Here is a 23,551-nt window from a genome sequence, read left to right as displayed (position 1 = left end):
TATAGTTGGCCAGTACACTACCGGGGCCACCCCCTCCTCCCCAAACTCCATCCTCCCCATTTCCTCATTGACTTTAAAAATGAAACTTTCCCTTTTCACTCTTGCTCCTCCCCACTCCCATGCACCTGCCAGAGCCAGCTCCCCCACATTCTCCCCTTGATGTCCCCTTAATTTACAGATATACTGCATAGCCAGCTTAGCCCTTCTGATACCCAATGGGGTCTCCCCCATTTCCACAAGTAAGGCTGCAATTGGGGTGGAACGGAAGGCCCCACAGACGACTCTCAGCGCCTTTGCCTGCATTACATCTAACTTCTTGAGATTTGTTTTTGCTGCCGTCCCGTAGCACAAACACCCATAGTCTATTCTCGATCTAACCATTGCCCTGTAAATCATCATCTGCGTATCCTGTCCGGCACCCCACAAACTTCCTGATAAGGACCGCATGACATTTATAACTTTATCACACTTTCTCACAATACTGTCTATGTGCTTTTTATAAGTCAGTAGGACTTCCGGTATATGCTGTTTCGCAATAAAAGCTCAAACGTATTTCCATAAATGTTGTGTGTCCCGGCAATCAGGTAACACAAATACGACACATAAATAAAGACTCCAAAGTCAAAAAAGGTTAACCCCTGATCATTGATTATTCATTATCATTAATAGCTTCTCTCCGCCTTTAAACAATCAATATTATCATGATTCTAGTGTGTTGTATTTTCACAAAATCCCCATTTAGTTTATTCGTTCGGAGGTTAATCAGCTACATTTTGTCATACAATTTGAGCTTTTACATTGAAGTCCCCAATAATGAAACTACTACTTGTGTTTGTCATACACGGAAGTGTGAAAGCGTAAATTCTTTACATTTCAAGAAAGTGATCAACAGTCAAGATTAAACGAAATAAGGACTTCTCAAATCTGATTATTGTTTTGAGGTGCAAAATGTTATATATAAACAAAACCAATTTAGAACAAAAATGAAATGAAAATTAAATTATAAAATCGATCCAATTTAGAACAAAAATTAAATTAAAAATAAATGATAAAATCTAGCATTTTGAACAAACACTTTCTTGTACTTTTTTCTTTATAAAGAGATTTGATAGGAAGGGGTTTTCGAGCGATCTGATTGGCTGGAGTTTTTGGAAGCTCTGATTGGCTGGGGCTTTTGAGCAATCTGATTGATTGGGGTTTTCGGGAAATCTGATTGGCTAGGGTTATTGGGCGATCTGACAGGTTTGTTTCGAGGGATCAGACCGGCTTGAGTTTACTTTCCACGCGGTCGGACTGGCATCAAGCAATGACAGGCTGCGGTTTTCGGGCAATCGGATCGGCTGGGGTTTTCAAGCGATCGTACTGGCTTGATTTTTTGAGCAATCGGACCGGCTCTGGGTCTTTCTAAGATCGTAGCCTACAGGCTGGGGTTTCCGAGCGATCGCAGAGGGTGTCTTTTTTGGGGGGATTTTTGAAACTTGGCAGCCCTGCACTGATATAGTGCAAAGACGACGCTTTATGTTTGCTTCTTTGTACTAGCATAGGGAGACGTATATGACCGGTTTTTATATATATAAAAAATAGAATGCAATTAAGGCATATCCTAAATCTCTTTATTTAAATGTTATTTAGGTATTAGTCCAGGTATGACTTGATTGATTGTAAACGTTTTTTTAAGCAGTTGAATAAAATTTCACAAAAAACTCAAAAAAGAGATTTTAACTTGCTCTGTTTCAAATTCAAATAACAGGATCAACACAATTTGTTAAAAAATAATTGTCGAGTAGTCAACAGAACAAGAACAATATGAAGGTCAATTTAAATGTAATTTGAACTATCAATTGGATAATGTAAAAAAGAGAAAATATATATTTTTTAATGACAAAGCTATACCTGAAAAAAATATTCCCCCTTGATTGTTTTACAAAATATGCAAAGAGAAGACCTTGAAAATGGTAGATTTGAATGAAATTTGAGTAATATTTCCTATGTACTATTCTAGGTATCTAGTCATAGACAAAGACATCAAAAACATACAATTGTTTGAGATAGACATACACAACTTATTCTCTCATTGTATTGTAATATGATTAACCCTTGTTACTACATTTACTCTTATCCTTTTAAAATATGCATGGTTGAGTGCAATTCAATTAAAATCAAAATCAAAATCTTCACAGGTACAGCAGGAGTGCAGCTTTGTCAAGACTCCTTGAAGCTGATGAGGTAATCGGGGTATGCCCCTGCATCGCTGAACACCACATAAACAGAGGGGTTCTGGATGTTATCTACTGCACAGTCGTGGAGGCCGGAGAGGGGGTTACTGGGGTCCAGGGGGGCTGGCTCCACCATGCCAGGAGTCCCCTGGCACGGCTTCCCCACCAGCACCCGAGCCTGGTACATGTACTTCACACCCTGGGTGTCCGGCTTAGAATATTTGCAGTTGCATGAGAACCAGGAGTCCCTGGCAAAATAGGTTCCGTTGCCGTGGAGAGTGCCTGTGTAGAAATGCAAAGAAATTATAACACAGACACAAAAGACACAGGAAAAATGATTTTCCTGAGGAAAACAGAATAAACGTGTGTGCAGATGCATCTCTAACCGTTTCTGCCACAGAAGCTTCTGTTGAAGCCATTGCTGTTGACCTTTTGGCAGATCTCAGCTGTGGTGCCGTGGTAAAGCTCCATCTCATTCTTGTTCTGGGGATATTTCTTCTCAAGCATCTGTTTTTTCACAGCATATCTCTGCCATTGGTCTTTGCTCTGAATCCTCTGGATCTGTAGTAATATTGTTAATATTAGTATTATGAGTCACACAAGAGAAGGTCCATGAATACAAAACAAGCTCAATATGATTCTCCAACTGTCAATTTATTGCTTTGCACAACTGTTTTTCTACCTACCTTTTCTTTTATCAAAAATGCTCCCTCCTTACCTTGACCACTGTAAATGTTGCAGAGGTGGCGATTTTGGGATTTTTGGATGTTACCAGGAAATTTGCCTGAACCTTTTTGTACTGTTTGGAGGTTGGAGACAGATCCACTATGTCCAGAGTCTTGTTATCCATCCTGTCCCAGTTTGTTGGGGGCTCTATGACAGCTAAGACATATTCAAGATACATGTTAATGCTTTGCCATCGCTATCGTTTTTTTCTGATTATCCAATTTCTAGCTCCATCTGACCCTAAATGAATATAAAACAGAAATACACATTTGGAATGTAAATTAATGTTGATGTCACCAAGCCCAACCTCTTCAGGGGTCAGCTACTTCATGTTGAAAAGTACTTGGCTGAGTAGTCAGTAAGTACTCAGTAAGCCTAAGTAAGATGTCTCAGCAGATGACAGCATTGCAAACACTGTTTGTGATGATACAACTAACCGTCAGTGACCAAACCAAACCACATTGAGTATAGAACAAGTTTGTATGCAACAGGACAATAAATTCCTTCCTCACAAAAGTGTATTAAAAGGGACTGTACCTATCTCAGAACCAGCCTTCAGGGTCCTCTTTATTCTAGCGATGGTTCCATTCCTGTCGGTCTGCTCCATCTTGTCCAGGTTCGCAGTGTAGGTCTGTTTCTGCCAGGTGTAGCTGATGCTCGGTTCTTTCTTATGCAGGGCGTGCTCAAGATCTAAACTGACAGTTGGGTCCAGTTCTGCCCACTCCTCTCCATCGCAGACCTCCCAGCGCACCATCTTCCACAGCCTCTTCTCTTCTTCCTGCCGGGTCGCACGCTCCTTGGCCTTTTGCAGATCCTTCTCGATGTGGAGAACCATGGTCAGGGCGTCGGCCTCCTTCCCAGACACAGTGGCCTTGTCCGGGGCTGACACACTGACGCACACCTGGAGGCTCCGGCTGAGAGCCACGATGGCCTGTTTCTCTGAGGGGAGAAGTAGGGACAGGTAGGGGGAGCTGATCTGGTGCAGCTTCCACTCGTTCAACACCAAGTCATCCACAAGTTTTTTGACGTTTGCCAGGTCACTCGAACGGCAGCCAAGAACCTCAACCTCCACTTTGGGGAAGGACACTTCCCTGCAGGCACTTGCCAGACACATGGAAGTCTGCTGGGTAGGGGCCACAGATCTTTCCTGGGGGGCACTTATATTTGCTGTAATGACATAAAATCACATAACATATAACAACATCACATAAAATGTATATTTCGTATTTTGTTGGTTCTTACTTACTAATTAATCAAGTAAATAACAAACCTATATAGGTTATAATGCAAGGGAATGGTATGAAGTAGAACAATAGACCATTAACATATGTGATTCAGAGCAAATTTTAGCGAGTTTGATATTAGAACTGTGTCTAGATTTTGATTAGATTCAACTTTATTGTCACTAGCAGAGTACAGAACCAATTAAATGCAGTTGACTAACCAGAAGTGCAAAATAAGATAACATTGCAGGTAAGCAGGTAGTCATTTAAAAGTGCAGGTAAGCAGGTAGTATTTAAAGTCCAGTGCTAGACAGTGCAGTAATGAGTGTTAACAGTTATACAGTGCAAGGCAGTAAAAGTAAACAGGTGAACATTGCAGAAAGTGAGATGCAACAGGTAAGTAGGTAACCATTTTAAAAGTACAGTGCTAGACAGGGGGTGGGGGTTTATTCAACAGTGATACAGCCTCTGGAAAGAAGCTATACATGTGCCTGCTGGCGTGGGAGTGCAGGCTCCTGTATCGCTTGCCAGATGGGAGAAGGCTGAAAAGTCCATGGTTTGGGTGGGTGTCATCCTTGACAATGGATTTGGCTTTGTTTAAGCATCGGACATGGTATGTGTTGTGGATGGGGGGGGGGGGGGAGTAGACAGCCAATAGTCCTCTGGGCAGAGTTCACTACTCTTTGTAGTGCCTTGCAGTTGGCAACATTGCAGTTACCGTACCATACAGAGATGCAATTTGTAAGTATGCTCTCAGTGGTACAGCGGTAGAAGTCTGATAGAATCCTAGGACAGAACTGTGCTTTAAGGGTCCGTAGGAAGTGAAGACGCTGATGCGCCTTCTTCACCAGACAGGAGGAGTTGAGGGACCAAGAAAGATTATCTGTGATGTGGACCCCAAGGAACTTAAATCTAGACACACGCTCCACCTCAGCACCGCTTATATGTGTGCCCTGCTCCTGGTTCTCCTGAAGTCCACAATGATCTCCTTGGTCTTCTTGGTGTTGAGTTCCAGGTTATGGTTTTTACACCAGGTAGTTGGATGTTTAACCTCATCCCTATATGCTGTTTCATCCTCATCTCTGATCAGACCCACCACAGTGGTGTCATCTGCAAACTTGATTACGGCATTGGAGCCATAAACAGGGGTGCAGTCGTGAGTGAAGAGAGAGTAGAGCAGAGGGCTCAACACACAACCCTGCGGCACGCCAGTGTTCAGGGTGATAGTGGAGGAGGAGAGACTCCCCAATTTAACAGCCTGGGGTCTGTTAGTAAGGAAGTCCATAATCCAGTTGCAGAGTGAGTTGCTGATGCCAAGCTGGCTGAGCTTGGAGATCAACTTGGAAGGGATCACAGTGTTGAATGCAGAACTAAAGTCAATAAACAGCATTCTAACATATGTTTTGGGGCTATCCAGGTGGGTGAGTGCTAGATGGAGCACTGTGGAGATAACATCTTCTGTTGATCGGCTGTGTCGGTAAGCAAATTGGTACGGGTCCAGTGAAGGGGGCAGGCAGGATTTGAGATATGAGAGGACCAGCCTCTCAAAACATTTTGCAATGATGGGTGTCAGTGCAACAGGGCGGAAATCGTTCAGTTCCTTGGCTGTAGAGTGTTTAGGCACCGGAACAATGGTGGCAGATTTAAAACTGTGGGGGACTGTTGATTGGGCTAGTGACATGTTGAAGAGCTCAGTGAAGACACCAGCCAACTGCTCTGCGCAGGCTCACAGCACACGTCCGGGGACTCCATCAGGGCCAGCAGCTTTCCGGGCATTCACCCTGCTCAGGATGTCGCAGACCTCTGAGGTGGAGAATTGGAATTGTCCTGGTGAAACAACTGACTTGAAGGCTGCTGTTGTTTTCCCGATCAAATCGAGCATAGAAGTGGTTCAGCTCGTCTGGGAGGGAAGTGAAGGAGGGTGGGGGAGAGTTGCATGGGGATTTGTTGGTGAGTGTATGTAGGCCTTGCCACATATGCCGGGGGTCGGAGGAATTGAAGAATTGAAGGAATTGAAGTCTTCAATCCTTTGCTTGTAGTTGTGTTTGGCCCTGGATATTCCCTTCCTCAGGTTGGATCTGGCAGAGCTGTAGGCCTCCTGGTCTCCCGACCTGGCTGCATCCCTGGCCTTGAGGAGAAGGCAAACTTCTTTGTTCATCCAGGGTTTCTGGTTGTGGAATAATTTCACAGTTTTATGTGTGGTCACTCCCTCTGCACACTCGTTGAGGTAATCCATGACAGATTTGGCTACTGTGTGAATGTTGGTATGGGAGTCCTTGGTGGTGTCAGCAAAAAGCCCTTTCCAATCAGTGTGTTGGAGCTGGTCTTGTAGAGTGGGATCTGCATCTTCCATCCAGACCTTAACGGTCTTTGTTGTTGGTTTCACACGTTTAATGAGAGGAGAGTATTTTGGAGTGAGAAACAGAAATGTGGTCGGATTGACCAAGGTGGGGGAGGGGTGTGACTTTGTAAGCAGCAGTAACATTAGTATAACAATGGTCTAGAGTTTTACTGCCTCTTGTGAAGTAAGTAATGTTTTGGTGAATTTAGGGTGAACAGTTCTTAGGTTGCAATGGTTAAAGTCTCCAGTGACAATAAAAGCCCCGTCTGGATGTTTAATCTGAAGCTTATTAATGGCAATGGAAAGTTCCTTCATTGCCGTGCAGAAAGTTCAGTGCAGAAAGATACAGCAGAAACCTTAACCACCACTGTCACTTTTTTAACCGCTGGTGTCACTTTCTTACATTTCATCAAACTTTTCCGAAAGTCCTGGAACATGTTGGGTTGGAAAATCACAATATGAACATCCTTAAGGGATGGTGTTTTGGTAATTTTTATGTGTTCTTCTACTGCTGTGACCATTGCATTTCCAACATCCACTGCATGCAGCTTTCCAGCACCTGGGAAAAAATAAGTAATCAGAAATCCGCTTAAAAAGCCATACGTTAAATTGAATGTTCTAGTTACATCACTAACGGTACTACCGAAGGAGCAATAAAATGCTAATATTCATGAACAACAAGAACTTTTCCCACGGCAGTTGGATCCACAACTCACCAACAACCCGGCCCACAACATACTCTGATTCTGATTATAGCGCATTGTATTAGTAACTTCATTCATCATCACAAGCTTTTTATTTCGTCAATAATTGAAGATTGGAATTGTCGATTAATGAAACCCACTTTTTCATCGCAGAGATGAATGTGTGAGATGAGCAATACCAGAAATATGTCGGCCTACCTGTGCTAAGCGCTGGAAAGGAAACCGACTGGATTTTATGGTCCTCGCACATCTTGAAGACCTTGAGCATGGAGCTGATGATGTTTTCCTTCTTGGTCTGGCCCACCATGTGAATGATGTGTTTTACCTCAAGGTTGCCAGGTTTGGTGATGACCACACCATCACCCGGTTGATTACCTTTAAATCAAAGTGAAAACACAATTGCATATCCAAAAGCCCAAATTTGTCTATTTGTCGAAGAGAAATGAAAAGGTGTAAATTGAAAATAAGTCCCTTTACAAGCTACAACAATTTAACCCAAATAAATAAATATAATTTAAATTTAAAGTCACATACCTAAATTGTTGCATTCATCAACCACTGCTTGTCCAGCTGCGTTGAGAATAGCTCCAGACACACCTGTATAGAAAAAGTATACGGTAATTTCCGTACTTCCTTTGATGTCCTGGGGGTATAGAATTGTTAACATGCGATGAATGACGACTGATTCATTTAAACAATTTTGTCTTAGTACATTTGAAAAATAATATCATAAATTGCCTTCATATGCTAAATTGGGCTAACCTAAAGCTTACTTAATTTAGTAAGATACAATGTACGGTATATTTTTAGGTATGATGGTTTACCTGAAAAGAGAGTCAGGCTAGTGTTGGTACTACTGACGATAGCATCTGTTTTTTCCTTTGTTATGTCACCACAAAACAGTTTCACTTTCACCGGCCCGATTTCAGCAGTGGTCGCTACGAGTGATAGAGAGACCATCAGCAGGAGTAAGATCATTTGTAACCATGAAAATACTGCATATGTGGTTACTAGAAAATCCATATTTTTTAATTTGTGATTTCAAATGTTATAACAACAAACAACAATGTTATAACAACAAAAAGTATAATAACCATGTCTGACCCGAGTTATCTTCCTCACAGGAAGAGGCATTACTGCTGTCATCATCAGCCGTATCCTTATCAATATACAAGGTTGGACAAAGTAGGCCTAGTATTATTACAAAAAAATATTATGCTGATAAAAATATTAACAACTACTTTCATTATTCTGATCTTCCCTGTTCACAAAGGCTGCTCATGGTATTGAAAATATAATCTGCAATTTACATACTTCTGTCATCCTTGTCCAGGAATGGAGGACCTGCTGACCCTCTTCCATCGCCTTGGCCTGGTCAACCACTAGGAAGATCTGCTTCAGAGCACTGAATTTATGCTTTGAAAAATGGGCTTTAATGCCCAACAGCAGGGCGGTAACAGATTCTGTGAACTTCATTCCATCACCGCCTGCAACAGAAGCAGAGTTAGTTTACGATTTTAGTTGACATTACTTCAATTACATTAGGGCTAGGTTCTCTACAGTATTTACATTGGATTTTGACTGCCTTTTTGGACATGTTGGATATTTTTTATAATGCACCAGGTTAGAGGGTTCCTTGTACAATTTACAGTACACTTTAGCGATTATCAATATTGAATGTGATGAAATTGAATCGGAAATCAAATAAGGACCTTATGAATCTAAATGGAATCTATTAAGGATATCAGTCCACTGTATGCATTACCAGTTCCAATGGCAGGGAATGACACAGAGGTGATCCATCTATCCTCGCAGTGCTTCAGCACATTCTTCACACGCTCAACAGCCTGCGCAATATTTCTCGGGCCTACTATGTGGATGATGTAGTCACACTGCAGGCTTCCTCCGCTGGTCAATCCTGCATTGTTTCCCCTCAGCGGTCCTTGGGCAAGAAAAAGTAAGTCTGTCACAATCACTAGGACAATTGGCAGTAACATTTATTCATGCTCCTAACATAGGTACGTATAAAAACTAGACATGTCGGCGTATGTGCATTGAAGAAAATGTGTGTGGTTGCGCAACTCGTTGTGTGCGCAATATTCCGTGGGAATGCTGACAAGGTAATGCCACTGAATGAGCAAGCATGCTGAGTTTCAAGTCCCTGGGTTGCTTTGAAGCTGACTTATTATTGATCGAACTATGGGGCTGATATTCTTTTTTGGTATGAGTTATGATTACCCTGGAAATCCAGAGTTCTCGCGAGAGCACAATTTGAATTTGCTCAGTGAGTCACTCTGGGAACGAGCAATATACTCACTCCCGATTCCCCTGGCCCAGAACATTAACCAATCGCATCGGTGTATCTGATATAGGCGGGCCAAAAGCATTGCTGTTTTACCGACCGGATACGGCAAGAGACTTATCCAGTGACGGACTGGACGGTCTGGCATTTGGGCAGGTGCCAGAAGGGCCGCGGCTTCTCGTGGGCCGTTTGGCTTCTCGTGGGCCGTTTGGGCCGGCCAATCACGGAGCGGCATGCTTGTTGGGATCGCACGGCCCCACCGTCGCGACGGCAGCCCCGCATTATCTATCTCAACCCCCCCGTCAACAATCATGTCCGTGCGCAACCAACCCCCCCCCCCCGTCAACAATCGTGTCCGCGCGCAACCAACTGACGTCTGGATACGTCACCCCTTGTAATCTTCTGATTATTCATAGTGTTATCCAATTGCGTGCAGTGATATTTTCAAATGCATGCTTGGTGCCGCCCCTCAAGTTTAGTCATTTTCATTACTTGTTGCCAGACCCTACAGCTTTCTAGATGTGGGTCTGGATTTCCAGGCTAAATTATGATAACCCCTGTCGCCGGAGAGGCATGTAACCCACATTAAGATGGTACAATAAGAATAAATGATTAATATAAATAAGTGAAAAGGTTAAAACGATCTGTTTCAATAAGTTAAGAGTAATTTAATGGGATTAATTAAAATCAACCTGCCCCTTTAAGAAACTCGCTGCTGCGTGACGCCTCTTGTCCACTGAATACGTCCGTCGACGGAAGAGAGTGGGCGTATCCGCCCACTACACACCCCCTACCCACTGTACACGTCATTGTAGCCGTTTCTCAATTTGCGTTCTCGTGTGTACTCGTGTACTTGCGTTCTCAGTAAACGTCATCAGTGGTAGCCCAAGCACTGTTTAAATTCCAAGTACGCGAGTACTGTCGTAAAACCCTGTGTTCTCGATGTGTTCTCGATGAGGCCGTTCTACCGAGGATGCATCAGAGGTGGCTCGTGTGGACTTGGGACCGTTAAATATCCCAGGATGCAAGTACGTAGTCCGCGTACTTGGTATTGAGAAACGGCTTGTGAACTTCACAATGAGCGTTAAAACATTGCAGACAAAACAAGAGACACTGAAAAAATAAACAGAGATACAAGCAGATGAAATAAAGCTAAAGAAGCACGAAAAACCTATCTACCTGGTCGGCGATCTGTGAGGATTTATAACCTAAATTCACAGCGGTTTTGGCGAGTTTAAAACAAATTTATGTCAACTTTTGCTGTATATACAAATTAATTAAACAAATGGTTGTGCAGCTAATATGGTTCGAGTTGTGTAAGAAGTTAAATGTGAATGCAATTTACGTTAGTAGAAGTTAGTAAATAGTTCTAGAGTTTTATTTTCATGTAAAACACGGGGTGGTGATAAAAGGCGTAGAATTTCTTTATTTCTTAGTATATTCATTTCCATTTTTATGTGTGATTAAAAAAAGGGCAGATCGCTTACTTACGAATTTTGGCACACTCAACTTCAACTGTAGATCCAGCAGCATTTAAAATGGCCCCAGACACACCTTGTTAAGCACATTAGAATCACTTTTAGATCACTCAGAGGTTTGGTTTAAAATATTGCATTACTGGGAAGACACCATCAGTTCTCACACCACACAATAAAAATAAATACGAACATGTTACCAACCGTTTTTCAAGTTGATATCCTCGTTTGTACTGTTGACAATAGCTTTCACAGTTTCTGCAGTTATGTTTCCTTGCTTCACTTCAATCAAGGCACCCTTAATCTTAACTAGAGTTGAATACAAAAGATTGAAAAAAGTGAGAGATATTAGCGTCACACGTGACCAATGCAATGCAAACCAATGTTAACTTGAAGCTGATTCTAATAACCGCAAGGCAATATTGCCAAAAGGCAATATTGCAAGTAATTGTGCACTACATGGGTACAGAACAGACTAATTTCTACCTACAATATGTACAATTATATTGAACTCCTATTCATTCATAAAATCAAATTTATTAAAATAAGAAGAAAAACAAACCTTGATTCAGAGGTAGGTCGTGTGTGATTACTGGAACAGCAGTCATCTATCAAAACAATAATATACAGCAAATACCTTCATTAAAACTAAGGACTATCAAATCAATTACGAAGGACAAGTGAATCAATGAACTACCAAAATGGCTAAATTACTTAAAATCATCCTCAATTACTCTTACTTGTGTGCCGGCCCTGAGGTTTTTACTATGTCTCAGCTTGTTGAAATACTTTTCGATGCTGTCATAATTTCTGTCTTCAAAGGCCACTACAAAGATCGTTTTAAGGCTGGAGAAGGGATTGCATAATATATGCACTTTCACGCCCTGTAGCGTTGCCTTGGCAAAATCCTCAGGGAGACAGCCACCTCTTCCTATAAGAAAATTGTCATGGTATTCAGTACAATACACTGGTTCCTTTTGAAGTGTGGATATGTGGATGCTGTTGTGGAATGGAGAAAGATGCTTAACATAAACATATTATTTTACCTGTACCAATGGTAGGAATGGACAAAGTGGCAGCTTGCTTGCTTTCACACAGCTGAAGGACCTTCAGTATACATACACTGATCTTTACAGGTCCAGAAATATGAGCGATATGTTTACAGTTCAGGTTTCCACCACCCGTGAGCACAACATTGCCAAAAGCCTGTGGACCTATGAATATTCAGATGTTAAGAAAGGTTACTTTGAATTTCTGTTTTAAAATATCAGATGCACGTGTTTAAAAATGTTGTACTATGATCTTGTTATGATCTTGTTGATAGAGACTGTTGATCTGATGCATGAACTTTGAAGGGTTTGAGACCCGAGTTCTGTCTGGGTTAGAGTCCTATAATCCGGGTTGGAGTCCCAGAGAAAGGACCAAGTTCCTTTAGGTCGGGTTGGAGTCCCGACGTGGGTATACCAGAGAGACTGTTGATATGATCTTAAATACATTGCACTTTCTAAAATGCTTTTTTAACTTTTCTATCTATTTTACTTTTTTTTTCTTTTACTTATCTATTATTTTTATTTTATTGTATGACAATGTTTATAAGAGAAGCACTTTGAGTCTGCCTCATGTATGAAAAGTGCTTTATAAATAAAGTTGCCTTGCCTTGTTTGTAGAGACGATAAATCATCATAATGTATGGAGCTCAATGTCGTACTAGAAATGGGCCTTACCATGTTTCTTGCATTCATCCACAACCGATTGTCCAGCTGCATTAAGGATGTCCCCAGACACACCTGTGAAGCATAGCATGAAAGATGAAATCTACACTGCATGTGACTAGGCTGAAGGAACTTTTAAATATTGATAAGAAAAGAACAGTGAAGAACTACCAGTGTTCAGATCTAGACTCTGGTTGCTTGAATTCACGATGACATCTACGTTCTCCTTAGTGATGTCTGCCTTCTTCAAGATCACAGAGACTCTTCCAATCACTGGCATGATACAAATTAAAAATATATTTTTAATGTAGATACAAATCCATTACCTATTGTGATGAACACTTGGAAGAGCTACAGTTTGAGAGGCACCTGGTGAGGAAATATTGAGTGGTGTTTTGGTTTTTGCGGGATCTGTTGGATGGTAACCCTGTGTCACAAGGTAAGGAAAGCTGAGTTTTAAAAAGAACACTCAATGCATGAATTTCCAAATGAACATTAGACTTTTCGAAATTTGCATTAGCAATTTGTGAAAATACAGTTTGTGCCAAAATAACATTCATTTAAATATTTTAAAATGAACCACCTACCAAGCTTTCCAGGGCAGATTTAAATCCTTCAACTGTTTTGGGATCAGACTCAGTCAGATGAATGGTGGTCATTGTTCCACATCCCGAAGCAATGAAGCTACTTATCCCCTTCATTATTGCTTCACAGCTGTCTTTTACAGGAAACCCAAAAGTACCACATCCTAGTGCTGGCATTCCCACTGAGACACAACGGTTGTTGGCACCCTTTAAAAGACTGCTGGCGACTGCTGCCACAAGGTTTGTAGAGTTCAGATCTAAATAGTTTTTTCCCCAAACTGGGATTGCTGCATATATGAGCTTTTTGGATTTTAGAGTGCCCGCGTTGGTTATGATCACATCTCCGGCCAGAAGACTCTGCTTCTCCTTCTCAAGTGCGTTAAGATCATTTTTAATCTCGGGTCCTCCATTTTCTAGGAATTGCTGTGCAACAGGATTGTTGAAGGACATGTTGACCAGTGGACAAATCAAAACGTCAGAAGTCTGTTTGGCAACATTACCCTGAGAAAGGGTAAATTTCACACCGCCCTTGAGATCATAGATGAACTGCTGAGTGATATTTTGTTCTGATAGATCAAGATTACAGCCCAAGCCTTTTGCCTGCATTTTGAGTATCGATTTATTATTTTTCAGGATCTTTGCCTCACCAGCTTTGGAGTACATGTAATTTCTAGTCATTACTGTTCTTATATGCCTATTCACCACATCTATGGCTTCTTTAATTTGATCACTTGTAGCTGTGACTTTGAGACATGGAGATTGTGGAGATTGGCAGGGCAAAAAGGTGACCCCCAAGGCTTTGAGCTGAGGATCTGTTGAGAGTTTCATGAAAGCTTCAACAAATTCAACCTCCTGCCACGTTTTCAGATGGATGTCTTCTGTCACTACTTTCTTGTTCTCAAGACACCCCTTAACCTTGGCAATGACATCGTCGACCACAGAACGGAATCCACAAAGTTCCATTGTGTCTCCTGAAAATTCTATAAGAATATTTTGAGAGTTCTGGGTAAATTCAAGTTCCCTTTTTAGGTCTGCATGAAAGGTTTTCCATTGTTCACCAAAGGTTTCCTTATTGTACTCCCCGGAAATAGAAAGAGATGCTTCCTTGATTACCTCCTTGAGTTTATTTTCAGCTCTGTCAATGTCGCCCTTCTTAGCGAGAACTGTGACAGACTCTTCGCTACAGATAACCACGGCCACAATGTTGTCCTGAGAAAAGTGATAATTTTGGAACTTCTGTAAGTCAAGGGGCTGCAAAAACCTTGTAAGGTTATAGGAAGAATCAAGCTTTTTGAAAGTCAAAATATCTTGGATGTTTTGGATTAGAGTTTCTGCTGTTTGCACATTTTCACTGAGTGCCTTGAGATCTATGGTGCTTTTCACTTTTTGGAGCTCATCTCTGGCCTTTTCCATCTTGCTCATGATCTTTTTCACAAGTGTCTCCCCTTCCACCCGTCTCCTGACAACCACTAACTCTGAGGTGCAGATTTTAAAGGAGATGAGGGCGGTAGCCACATTGACTTCGGGACAACTACCCTTCACTGCCTGCCACACCTCAGCCTCCATTGGGATGTGCTCCACAATGTACCTCTCCAAGATGGTCTGAACCGCTCTTCGAGCATTAGTCTCCCAGGAGGGGCCATGCCGGAGCAGGCCCAGTGAATACTTGTTCATTGACATCTTCAGCTCCAATTGTGGGTGATTGGAGATAATGTTGAAGGAAACCACTGCATGGACCCTTTGAAGCGCGGATGTTAGCTCTTCTCTGAATATCTCAGTGCGACTGATAAAACTCAGGAGTTCGGGTGGGACTAGAATGGCTATATCAGTTGAGAACTTTGACTGGTGGTGTGTTTTTCCTTTCAGAACCCACTCAAGTCCAGGGTAGAAGAGTTGTGCAATAAGCTCCTTTTCCATCACAGTGTGTTTGCGTTCAGCCACCCTCTGGGCAACTATGGAAAAGGAGAGAATTACAAATTATAAAAATAAAAGACCACCAAAAATTATAACCAGCATGATCATCCTCAACATTTCATAACTACGGTTATGATGCACAATGTGCAAGTACATTTTATTTTAACTGTATTTCAAAATGTAGAAATGTCAGAAATTATATAATTACAGTATTTTCACTGTATTGCATAATGATACCCACATTAGCCATACATTAATATCTTTGTTCATCATAATGACCAGTAATGCAAGCCTTTAAAGTTTTCAGTTTTGTTCTCTTTGGCAAAGCCTTTTAGCCTTCGAACCAAACACATCTCACAAGCTCATGTTTACATTTTTATACAGAGGTCTAGCCTCGCTCACATACCAATTTTTTCTGCCCAATATGAAATTGACAGACCAATCACAACTGTTTATTCAACATGAGGCAAGATAAATACAATGAAGGCCGTAGAGGCATTTCAACAATAGAGATGGCTGCCGCTGATGTAGAACTGTCTGTCGATTCCAATATGGGGTCAATATTAACCAAACCAGTATTGTATATTTTCACTAAAAGAACAGATGATTGCACGTTAAGCTTTTGCCAAGTAGAAATATGTAAGGTTTTTTCAGTGCTGTGTCACCCATTTCATTGCTATGATTGGTTGTAGGCCTAGCCAACTGCATCCAGAGGTATTTTGGTCCGTGCCTATTGGTGACACCCTTTGGATATCAAAAATGGACAAAGAGGTCCTAGACTAATTGCAGTTTGCAATTCGTCTGGCAATGCCACAATGCCTTTGGTGCTAAGCTGTAATTTTTCTCAGGGATACAAACTCACCATTAACACCCAGTTTGTCTCACATCATACTTCAAATTCAAGGGCTTCTATTGGTGGGCCATAGGCTCAATCAACATTGTTACCTCATTCAGTGATGGATAGGGACTTAAAAGACATTTATGCCGCTTTTCCACCGCCAGTACCAGCTCGACTCGACTCGACTCGCCACGCCTTTTTTGCGTTTCCATTGGCAAAAAAAGTACCTGGTACCTAGTACCAGGTACTTTTTTTTAGTACTACCTCCGTCGAGGTTCCAAGCGAGTTGAGTAGGTACTTTTGTGTGACGTAAACAGGCTGCTGGTAACTGATTGGCCAGCGGCTGTAAACGGGAATAATCACTCAAAGTTAAGTTGTGTCCGGCGTGGTTGGAGTCCACGAACCCGCTCCCGAGGGGGACACTGATCAGCGTTTTGCCGTGTGTTGCTCCTTTCCCGGGGCTAGAGTTAGGCTGTGCGTGGTTGTGTTAGTCCGGCGTGGCTGGAGTCCACGGACCGGCGGATCAGCGTTTCGCTGTTTCGTTTTAGTGTCGTTCCTTTCCCAGGGCTCGAGTTTTGCCTCCATCAACGTTACCGTATGACAACAATAGACGCGCAGTCATTGCGCTTTTTATTTTATTTTATTTCCCATCATAACCTTTCCCGGGAATCAGGAAATAGTCTTGATCAGATTCATATTTCCCGGGAATCGCGTCTCCCGTGATTAAAACCTAATGACGACCCGCCCATGGTGGAGAGGTTCTTTTCTACGACCCGCCCACATTGAAGAGGTACTTTTTTAGATGGAAACGCGCCTGGAACCGAGTCGAGGTGAGTCGAGGCGAGTTGAGTCGAGCTGATACTGTCGGTGGAAAAGCGGCATTATTAACAGGAAAATATTCAAGATTGTCACTTTAACTATTATTAAACAAAATGTACACAACCAATCGATTACACAATGTAACAGAACATAACGGTTGAATGTGACCTTACCCTTCCAGTCTTCAAAGGTAATTACAATGCTTTTGTTTTGGTTGACATGGACAAAGGACTTAATTATGTCCCCTCCACTTTTCATTTGGTTGGAGAAATACAGTGTAAGGCATCCTTCAGAAATTTGACTCATGTCTCCTTGTACAATAATAGATTTGGTTATTTCCAAACGACAAGCCTCAATCCTTTTTTTGTTAAACCTCTTGGTTAAAGTTTTCTGCATGAATTGGTGTCCATCTGCAGGCAGACACACACACACACACACACACACACACACACACACACACACACACACACACACACACACACACACATTCATAGGTTAATAGATACACACAGAAGTTGTGTTAATTGTTACTAAATGTACCAATATTGGTAAAGACACATGAAATTGTATATATTTCTTATATTACATATTTTATATCAAATCCATGTTGCAGGGGGGTGTATGGCCAGAACTCTTAATTTACATTACCTGGTAACCCCAAACTGCCAGTGACCTATAGGAGGTCAATTTAAATCCATATAGACACATCTTTTCCTAAGATTCCAAAAATAGATTGATAACGCTACTATGCAACCAACCCCAAATCCCTTTTCATCTCAAACAAGTTATTTTGGTTTTACTTTCAGCATTTAAGGTCTGGTCACTTTGTACCAACTGGTACCCACTTATGTCCTCTTTGAAGGTGACCACGATGCTGTCTCCACCCACAGCCTCCCAGCTGTGCTCCGCCCGGTGGCTGCAGCTGTGGATGTACATGGAGACGGTGTCGGAGGGGCAGCAGTCGTCCAAGCCGCTGAGGACATACCGTCGACTGTCCACCAAGTCTTCCTCCATTCAAATTAGTTGTGAGTTGATATTTGAATCTGTTTTGCAGAGAGAAGATACATTTATATTGCATGATTTACATTTTGGGCATTTAGCAGATACTTTTAAGCGACTTACAATGAGATGTCAGAAGAAAGACAACAATATATCGCTGACGGTACAGTAAGGATGCTCATAGAAGCAAGCGCCAAGCAATTACAATTGCTAGGTTAACTCATTCCCTGGATGCAACAAAGATAGCAAGGATAAGATTAAGGTGACCAGATTTCTGAGACAAAATCCGGGGACATTTTCGGTTCAGCGGTGTAAAAACCTCCAAACATGTATTGTTTTTGTCATAGAAAAACTAAAACGGGACACTGCCCTTACCATTCACAAAGCAGTTTCTCTCGCTCTATTTATCCAAAATTGGGTTTGCGGGCAGACGGGATTGTTGACCGGGGGGGGGGGGGGGGTCTTTCAGTCACAGTGAAAACCAGGGACATTTCCGGGGACAGCAGTAGCCGGGGACAGGTCACTGAAAACGGGGACTGTCCCCGGAAACCGGGGGCGTCTGGTCACCCTAGATAAGATGCTACATGATGCTAAGTACTATTTTTAAGTGCCAGGATGTACAACATACAATAAGACGGCGCTTGGACCAGTGACGGACTGGGATTAAAAAACAGCCCTGGCATTTTCACCCACCAGCGGCCCACACAGGGGCGTGCCCGCTACACAGATATAACTTCACACGCACAGAAATAACACACACTTTTGTTCCCATTGGTGATGAACTCTAACTATAATATGCATAAAGACTGCACCAAAAACATGGATATATCAATGCACAACTCCAAAAAAAAACAAAAAACATAATACAAACGTGTCTTAATTAACGTCATGCAGTTAACAAGGTGCGAAGGAACTTGCTCTTCTCCGCAACCCTGTCTATCATGTCATCAGCATCCAAGTTCATTAGGACCTCTTTCTCTGTCGCCATCAGCATAAAGGCCTCCAAATTATCCTGTGACAAGTTCACATGCCACTTGAGTACATGACAGTGTTAGTAGGAATTTATATGCCAACCATATATTGTTGTATGCACAGGTGAAGAGGTTTAACTGCTGGAGAAGGAAATTGCAACAGATTACACAATGCAGGTAGCACATTTCTTGCTCACCAGGACAGGTTTATTTCTGTAGCCTATCTTCCTCTATCTCCAAATCATCAAATTCCGATGCTCAGACGTCTCTCTGTGTAGGCTACTCGTTTAGAGAAGACTTTCCTTGTCAGCCAACAGTAATCTCCTTCTCTCCTTCTGTCGCTGAATTCCTCGATTCATAGTTTAACCTCAGCAGACTCTCTTCCAACAACCCCCTAACACGCAGACGCGGTCTGATTCGGTTTTGAAATTCCCAGAAGTCATTGCTTCATATAACTTGTATATATCTTGTAAACCAAGAATAAAATAAAAAATACAGGTAGATTTGTTATATTTAAATTTCAAACAATGCACGTTTTTAACATCTGATTGAATAAGGCTACAAAAGAATGTAGACCGATGTAAATATTGAGGGTAACCATGACTGTGTAGTAGAGACTCATATCTGGTATAAATAATGATCAGTTTCCAAGTATGTAGTATGACTAGGGGTTTAGAGATAAATGGCTGACTTGAAGCCGTTTAACACTATTAATGCTTGATAGTGGGCCGAGAGATAATGTGGGGCCGAGAGATAATGTGGGGCCGCGTAAACCCGACAAGCATGCCGCTCCGTGATTAGCCGGCCCAAACGGCCCACGAGAGGCCACGGCCCTTCTGGCATCTGGCTGAATGCCAGACCGTCCAGTCCGTCACTGGCTTGGACCAAGAGCTGAGCTGCTTCCCTCATAAGGAAGAGCCAGATCTTCTGGATGTTGTAGAGAGCAAAACTGCAGGATCAGGCCGCCATGGGGATTTACGCGGTGCAGAACAGCTGATTGCCCAGTACCACACCAAGGTTCCACACTGTTGGTGATGAGATACCACAATGTCCTCGACAGTGAACAATAAGTCCATGCGGGGTAGGGATGTGAATAACTCAAAATTTTCATGGTCGAATAATCAGTGGGTGGTATGAACGAATAATCGATTATTCGATGTGTGCCAACATTCACAAAGGCAGCCATGGATCATCGGCAAGAAATCACTTAATATCTTAAATGCAAAAAAACAAACTTTAACAGTGAAAAATCATATTTATTTTGGTATTAATCCTCATGAATTTCTTCTTGTAAATACTTCAATTAGGCTAACATAACAATAATGCAGAACAGAAAATCCGACATCAAAACGGCCAAATACACTAAAAATAAAATACCATGGATAAAGATTAAATGGACAACAGAACACAATCAAGCGCTTTTTTCTTTGACACAAGTTGTAAAACTGCAAAGGCTTAATGGTCATCATCAACTCAAAACATGAAAAAGCATAGGCCTACCTAAAAGACAGGCGTTAGTGCAAACAAATAAGTAGCCTTTAGGCCACATGCAGGAACGAAAATAATTGCCCTTTATAATAAAGGAGGATAACAATGAAATACTTAGTAGCCGAACAACATTTTGACAAAGCAGGTGCGGGCTTGTGGAACGGAAAATTAAGATGTCAATATGTGCTGGGAGGAGACGAGTGCGGAGCCTATTGACCAAAACACCTGCAGTGGAAAAAACCCGCTCCGCAGGGATAGAGAGGTAAGCCTTCGCGACACATAGCCACAAGGGAACAGGACCAAATATATAAGCTGTATTAACCGCACATAGCCACAAGATGGCAGCACACATAATACACTAGGAGGCGGGCGCTCAACACTAGCCAATCAGAGCACATTACACGTCACAGAGGCCATGCCTGCCAAAGTACTATGAACGCACACAAGCAGGAGAGGGCAGAAACTCTACAGGCAGCGTATCTATCAGATATCCAGCTAAGAGTCGCTCCACGTGTGAATTATACAATTCCCCTCCTTTTGCTTCATAGATAATAGACCAAAACCAATAACAAATAATGTGAGTTAAAAGCGATCCTGTGTCGGCGGCCTTCTTCCTCAAAGAACACAACAAATCAAATATTCTTATTATCCATTATCCATCCCTAATGCGGGGGCAGTCCTTCCCTGGCAAAAGGAGCCATATATTGTCCATACCGGGTGACCGCAACTGGCTGACTTACTAACAACAGAGTTTTTAACTTAACAAGAGAGAATTAGCTCTTCAAACTGAATTACTAAACACACAAGTTTGAGTTAGTTTCTATACTCACCAGCATCAAGATAACATGCAGCTCCTTCTTCAAAATGGAAATGTTTCCAACTCACCAGCTTCCTTGTTCTCCTTTATAGGCAGCCTTAGTCCGAGCTTAAATAGACAGATAAGGGTGGGCCTTCTACGACGTTTAAACCTGCCCACTTCATCTATGTGTGATCCGTTGCTGCCCCCTTGTGACTATGTACAAGTGTTGCAGCTTTTATTACATGTGCTCAGTCTGCTCCCTGTGGCTATGTGAGGATATTACCTCTTAAATATTATATGTGCTCGGTGCTGCTCCCTGTGGCTATGTGAGGATATTACGGCTGAAATGTGTCACAGCCCTGTACTACGAACCTCGATTAGTGGGTGAGCGAGGTATGTTGCACTCAAAGCCTGGCTTAGCTAGGACACGAAAGTCGTCTCTTTTAGCGTCGCTGTATCACCATGGTGACTTATGCTGTCAACCAAACCTGGTCGGGAGCAGGTTTTCAGCTAAGACTATCGGGTTAGATCAGTGTGCGCAGCTTCCTAGCCCCTCCTTTGACAATGTCGTCACCATTTGTGGGTGTTCCCGTGGTCCTCGGAGCCCGTATCGTAAAGGATCTTTCCGACAGAGGATCTTTCGGGACAGATCCCTTGGCATGGCCTGAGAATATTCTTTATGAGAGATACAGGTTCTCCTCAGAGGGTATTCGCGATTTGATCGTCCTTGTTGGATCTTATGTAGACAATGCTTATTTTTGCGCATTGTATCTCTGTGAGAAAGTGGTAGAGTGGTGGTAGTGTGCCAGTCTTGAGTTTCTGCGTGCCGGGTTCGTCTCTCAAGTGATGCACGTTTATGTGAAGCTTAAAAAGTCCCAAGTCATATGGAATACTTATTCACTAAAGGTTATGGAATTATATTTTTGTGCTTATTTCGAAGTTGGATCCATGTTCTCAAGGCCGTGCTGGCACCTCATCTAGATGGGGGTAAAAGGCATGATGATGGACCAGCGGGATTTGAAACAGGGTAACAGAGCCGAGGTACCAAAGGACCTTGTGAATATCAGTTCAAATTGGTTCCCGGCCCCGTTGGTGGGAGGAAAAGGGGAAGGTGTTCGAAGGTCGAAGGTAGTGAAAAAGTCGGTTGTCAGGTGAGTGAAACTTCTGGCAGGATGTTGAAGTCAACCAGAACAATGAGCGGTATGCCTTCTTCAGTAAAGCAGCTGTGGAGGGCATCCATCTCATCAAAGTCACGGAAGGGACCTAGTGGCTGATAGATCACCGCAATGTAGCGCTTGACAGGAAGGGTGATAGAGACTGCGGTGAAATATCCTGACGTGATGGAGGTAAGGCACATAGCTACGATGGGAGGGAGGAGAAGTAGTTGCTGGTCTTCCTCAAGGGACTCCTGCAGAAAGACTCCCTTTGTCTTTGTTTGATTGGTTCTTAGTTTGGCTGACACGATGAATAGGGCAAGAATGCCCTAAAGTGCTGACACCCAGCTTAGGCAGTTCTGATCCGCCCTACATTCAAGTCTATTGTCCTTACCTTGTGACCGCAACTGGCTGATTGCCCACTTACTAACAATTGAGTTAGAATTAGCTCTTCAAACTGAATTGCTCAACACACGAGTTTGGGTTAGTTTCTATACTCACCCAAAAATGTAACCAACTCACCAGCTTCCTGGTTCTGCCTGATGGTCTGGCTCCTCACCTGATGGTCTTGGGGTTTGTGAGAACAAATAGGCGGTTGAGAGGGCAGCGGGAGTGGCAGTGTCCTTTGTGGTGATCCAAGTCGCTGTAGGGCCAGGAAGTGGAGGGTCAGGAGAGAGGCGAAGGCCGATCTGGAGTCTGCCTTCTTGACAGCTCCAGAGTCCCCCCTCCCCCCTTCAAGGTCAGTGTAGGTAGAGATTCTTGGGTAGCGCAGATTGGGTGGGTTTCAGTGCCGATTAGAGGGTCCTAGGTAGCGTCTTCTCCGGTGAAATATCCTGACGCCGACAGAGGTAAGGCAGATAGCTACGATGGGTGGAAGGAGAAGTAGTAGCTGGTCTTCCTCAAGGAACTCCTGCAGAGAGACTCCCTTTTTCTTTGTTTGACTGGTTCTTCGTTTGTCTGACGCTATTAATTACAGCAAGAATGCCCTAAAGCCCAGGCAGGTTCTGATCCTCCCTACATTCAAGTCTATTGTCCATACCTGGTGACCGCAACTGGCTGACTTACTAACAACAGAGTTTTTAATTAACAAGAGAGAATTAGCTCTTCAATCTGAATTACTAAACACACAAGTTTGAGTTGGTTTCTATACTCACCAGCATCGAAATAAATGCAAAGGTACAAGACTGTGTACATTATTTTTTGGGTGAGTGAAGAAACTACTCATCCCATAAACCATTGCGATTTCGCGCGTTGCTTTCATCTTATAACCTTGGTCATTATTATAC

General features: G+C 42.6%; 1 protein-coding gene across 1 annotated transcript; it reads right to left on the bottom strand.

Annotated features, from left to right (window-relative positions):
• Positions 1–1,651: 1,651 nt before the first annotated feature.
• On the bottom strand, positions 1,652–21,205 carry LOC311358405 (protein mono-ADP-ribosyltransferase PARP14-like). Its single transcript, XM_084478425.1, has 23 exons — positions 21,143–21,205; positions 17,700–17,897; positions 17,028–17,264; positions 13,287–15,235; positions 13,069–13,126; positions 12,871–12,972; positions 12,712–12,774; positions 12,034–12,201; positions 11,728–11,918; positions 11,550–11,595; positions 11,192–11,296; positions 11,004–11,066; positions 8,976–9,152; positions 8,525–8,697; positions 8,315–8,369; positions 8,035–8,148; positions 7,745–7,807; positions 7,409–7,585; positions 6,910–7,065; positions 3,480–4,109; positions 2,935–3,098; positions 2,603–2,777; positions 1,652–2,498 (listed from the first exon to the last, which is right to left on the bottom strand). Exons 2-23 carry the CDS (start codon positions 17,866–17,868, stop codon positions 2,203–2,205), a joined length of 5,331 nt encoding a protein of 1,776 aa, XP_084334551.1. The 5' UTR covers positions 17,869–17,897; positions 21,143–21,205; the 3' UTR covers positions 1,652–2,202.
• Between the last annotated feature and the right edge of the window lie 2,346 nt (positions 21,206–23,551).

This window comes from Micromesistius poutassou, assembly GCF_964030765.1.
Source record: "Micromesistius poutassou genome assembly, chromosome: 14".
NCBI classification, from domain to species: Eukaryota; Metazoa; Chordata; class Actinopteri; order Gadiformes; family Gadidae; genus Micromesistius; species Micromesistius poutassou.
The sequence above is the reverse complement of the archived record's forward strand: the minus strand, read 5'-3'. Positions and strand labels throughout refer to the sequence as shown.

Excerpts from the sequence above, each read along its gene's own strand:
- LOC311358405 (XM_084478425.1), bottom strand. The coding sequence starts at position 17,868 with ATGGAGGAAGACTTGGTGGACAGTCGACGGTATGTCCTCAGCGGCTTG. Across the intron at positions 13,127-13,286 it reads AATCTGCCCTGGAAAGCTTG|GGTTACCATCCAACAGATCC; the intron begins GTAGGTGGTTCA and ends CTTGTGACACAG. Across the intron at positions 12,973-13,068 it reads ACTCAATATTTCCTCACCAG|TGATTGGAAGAGTCTCTGTG; the intron begins GTGCCTCTCAAA and ends GTATCATGCCAG.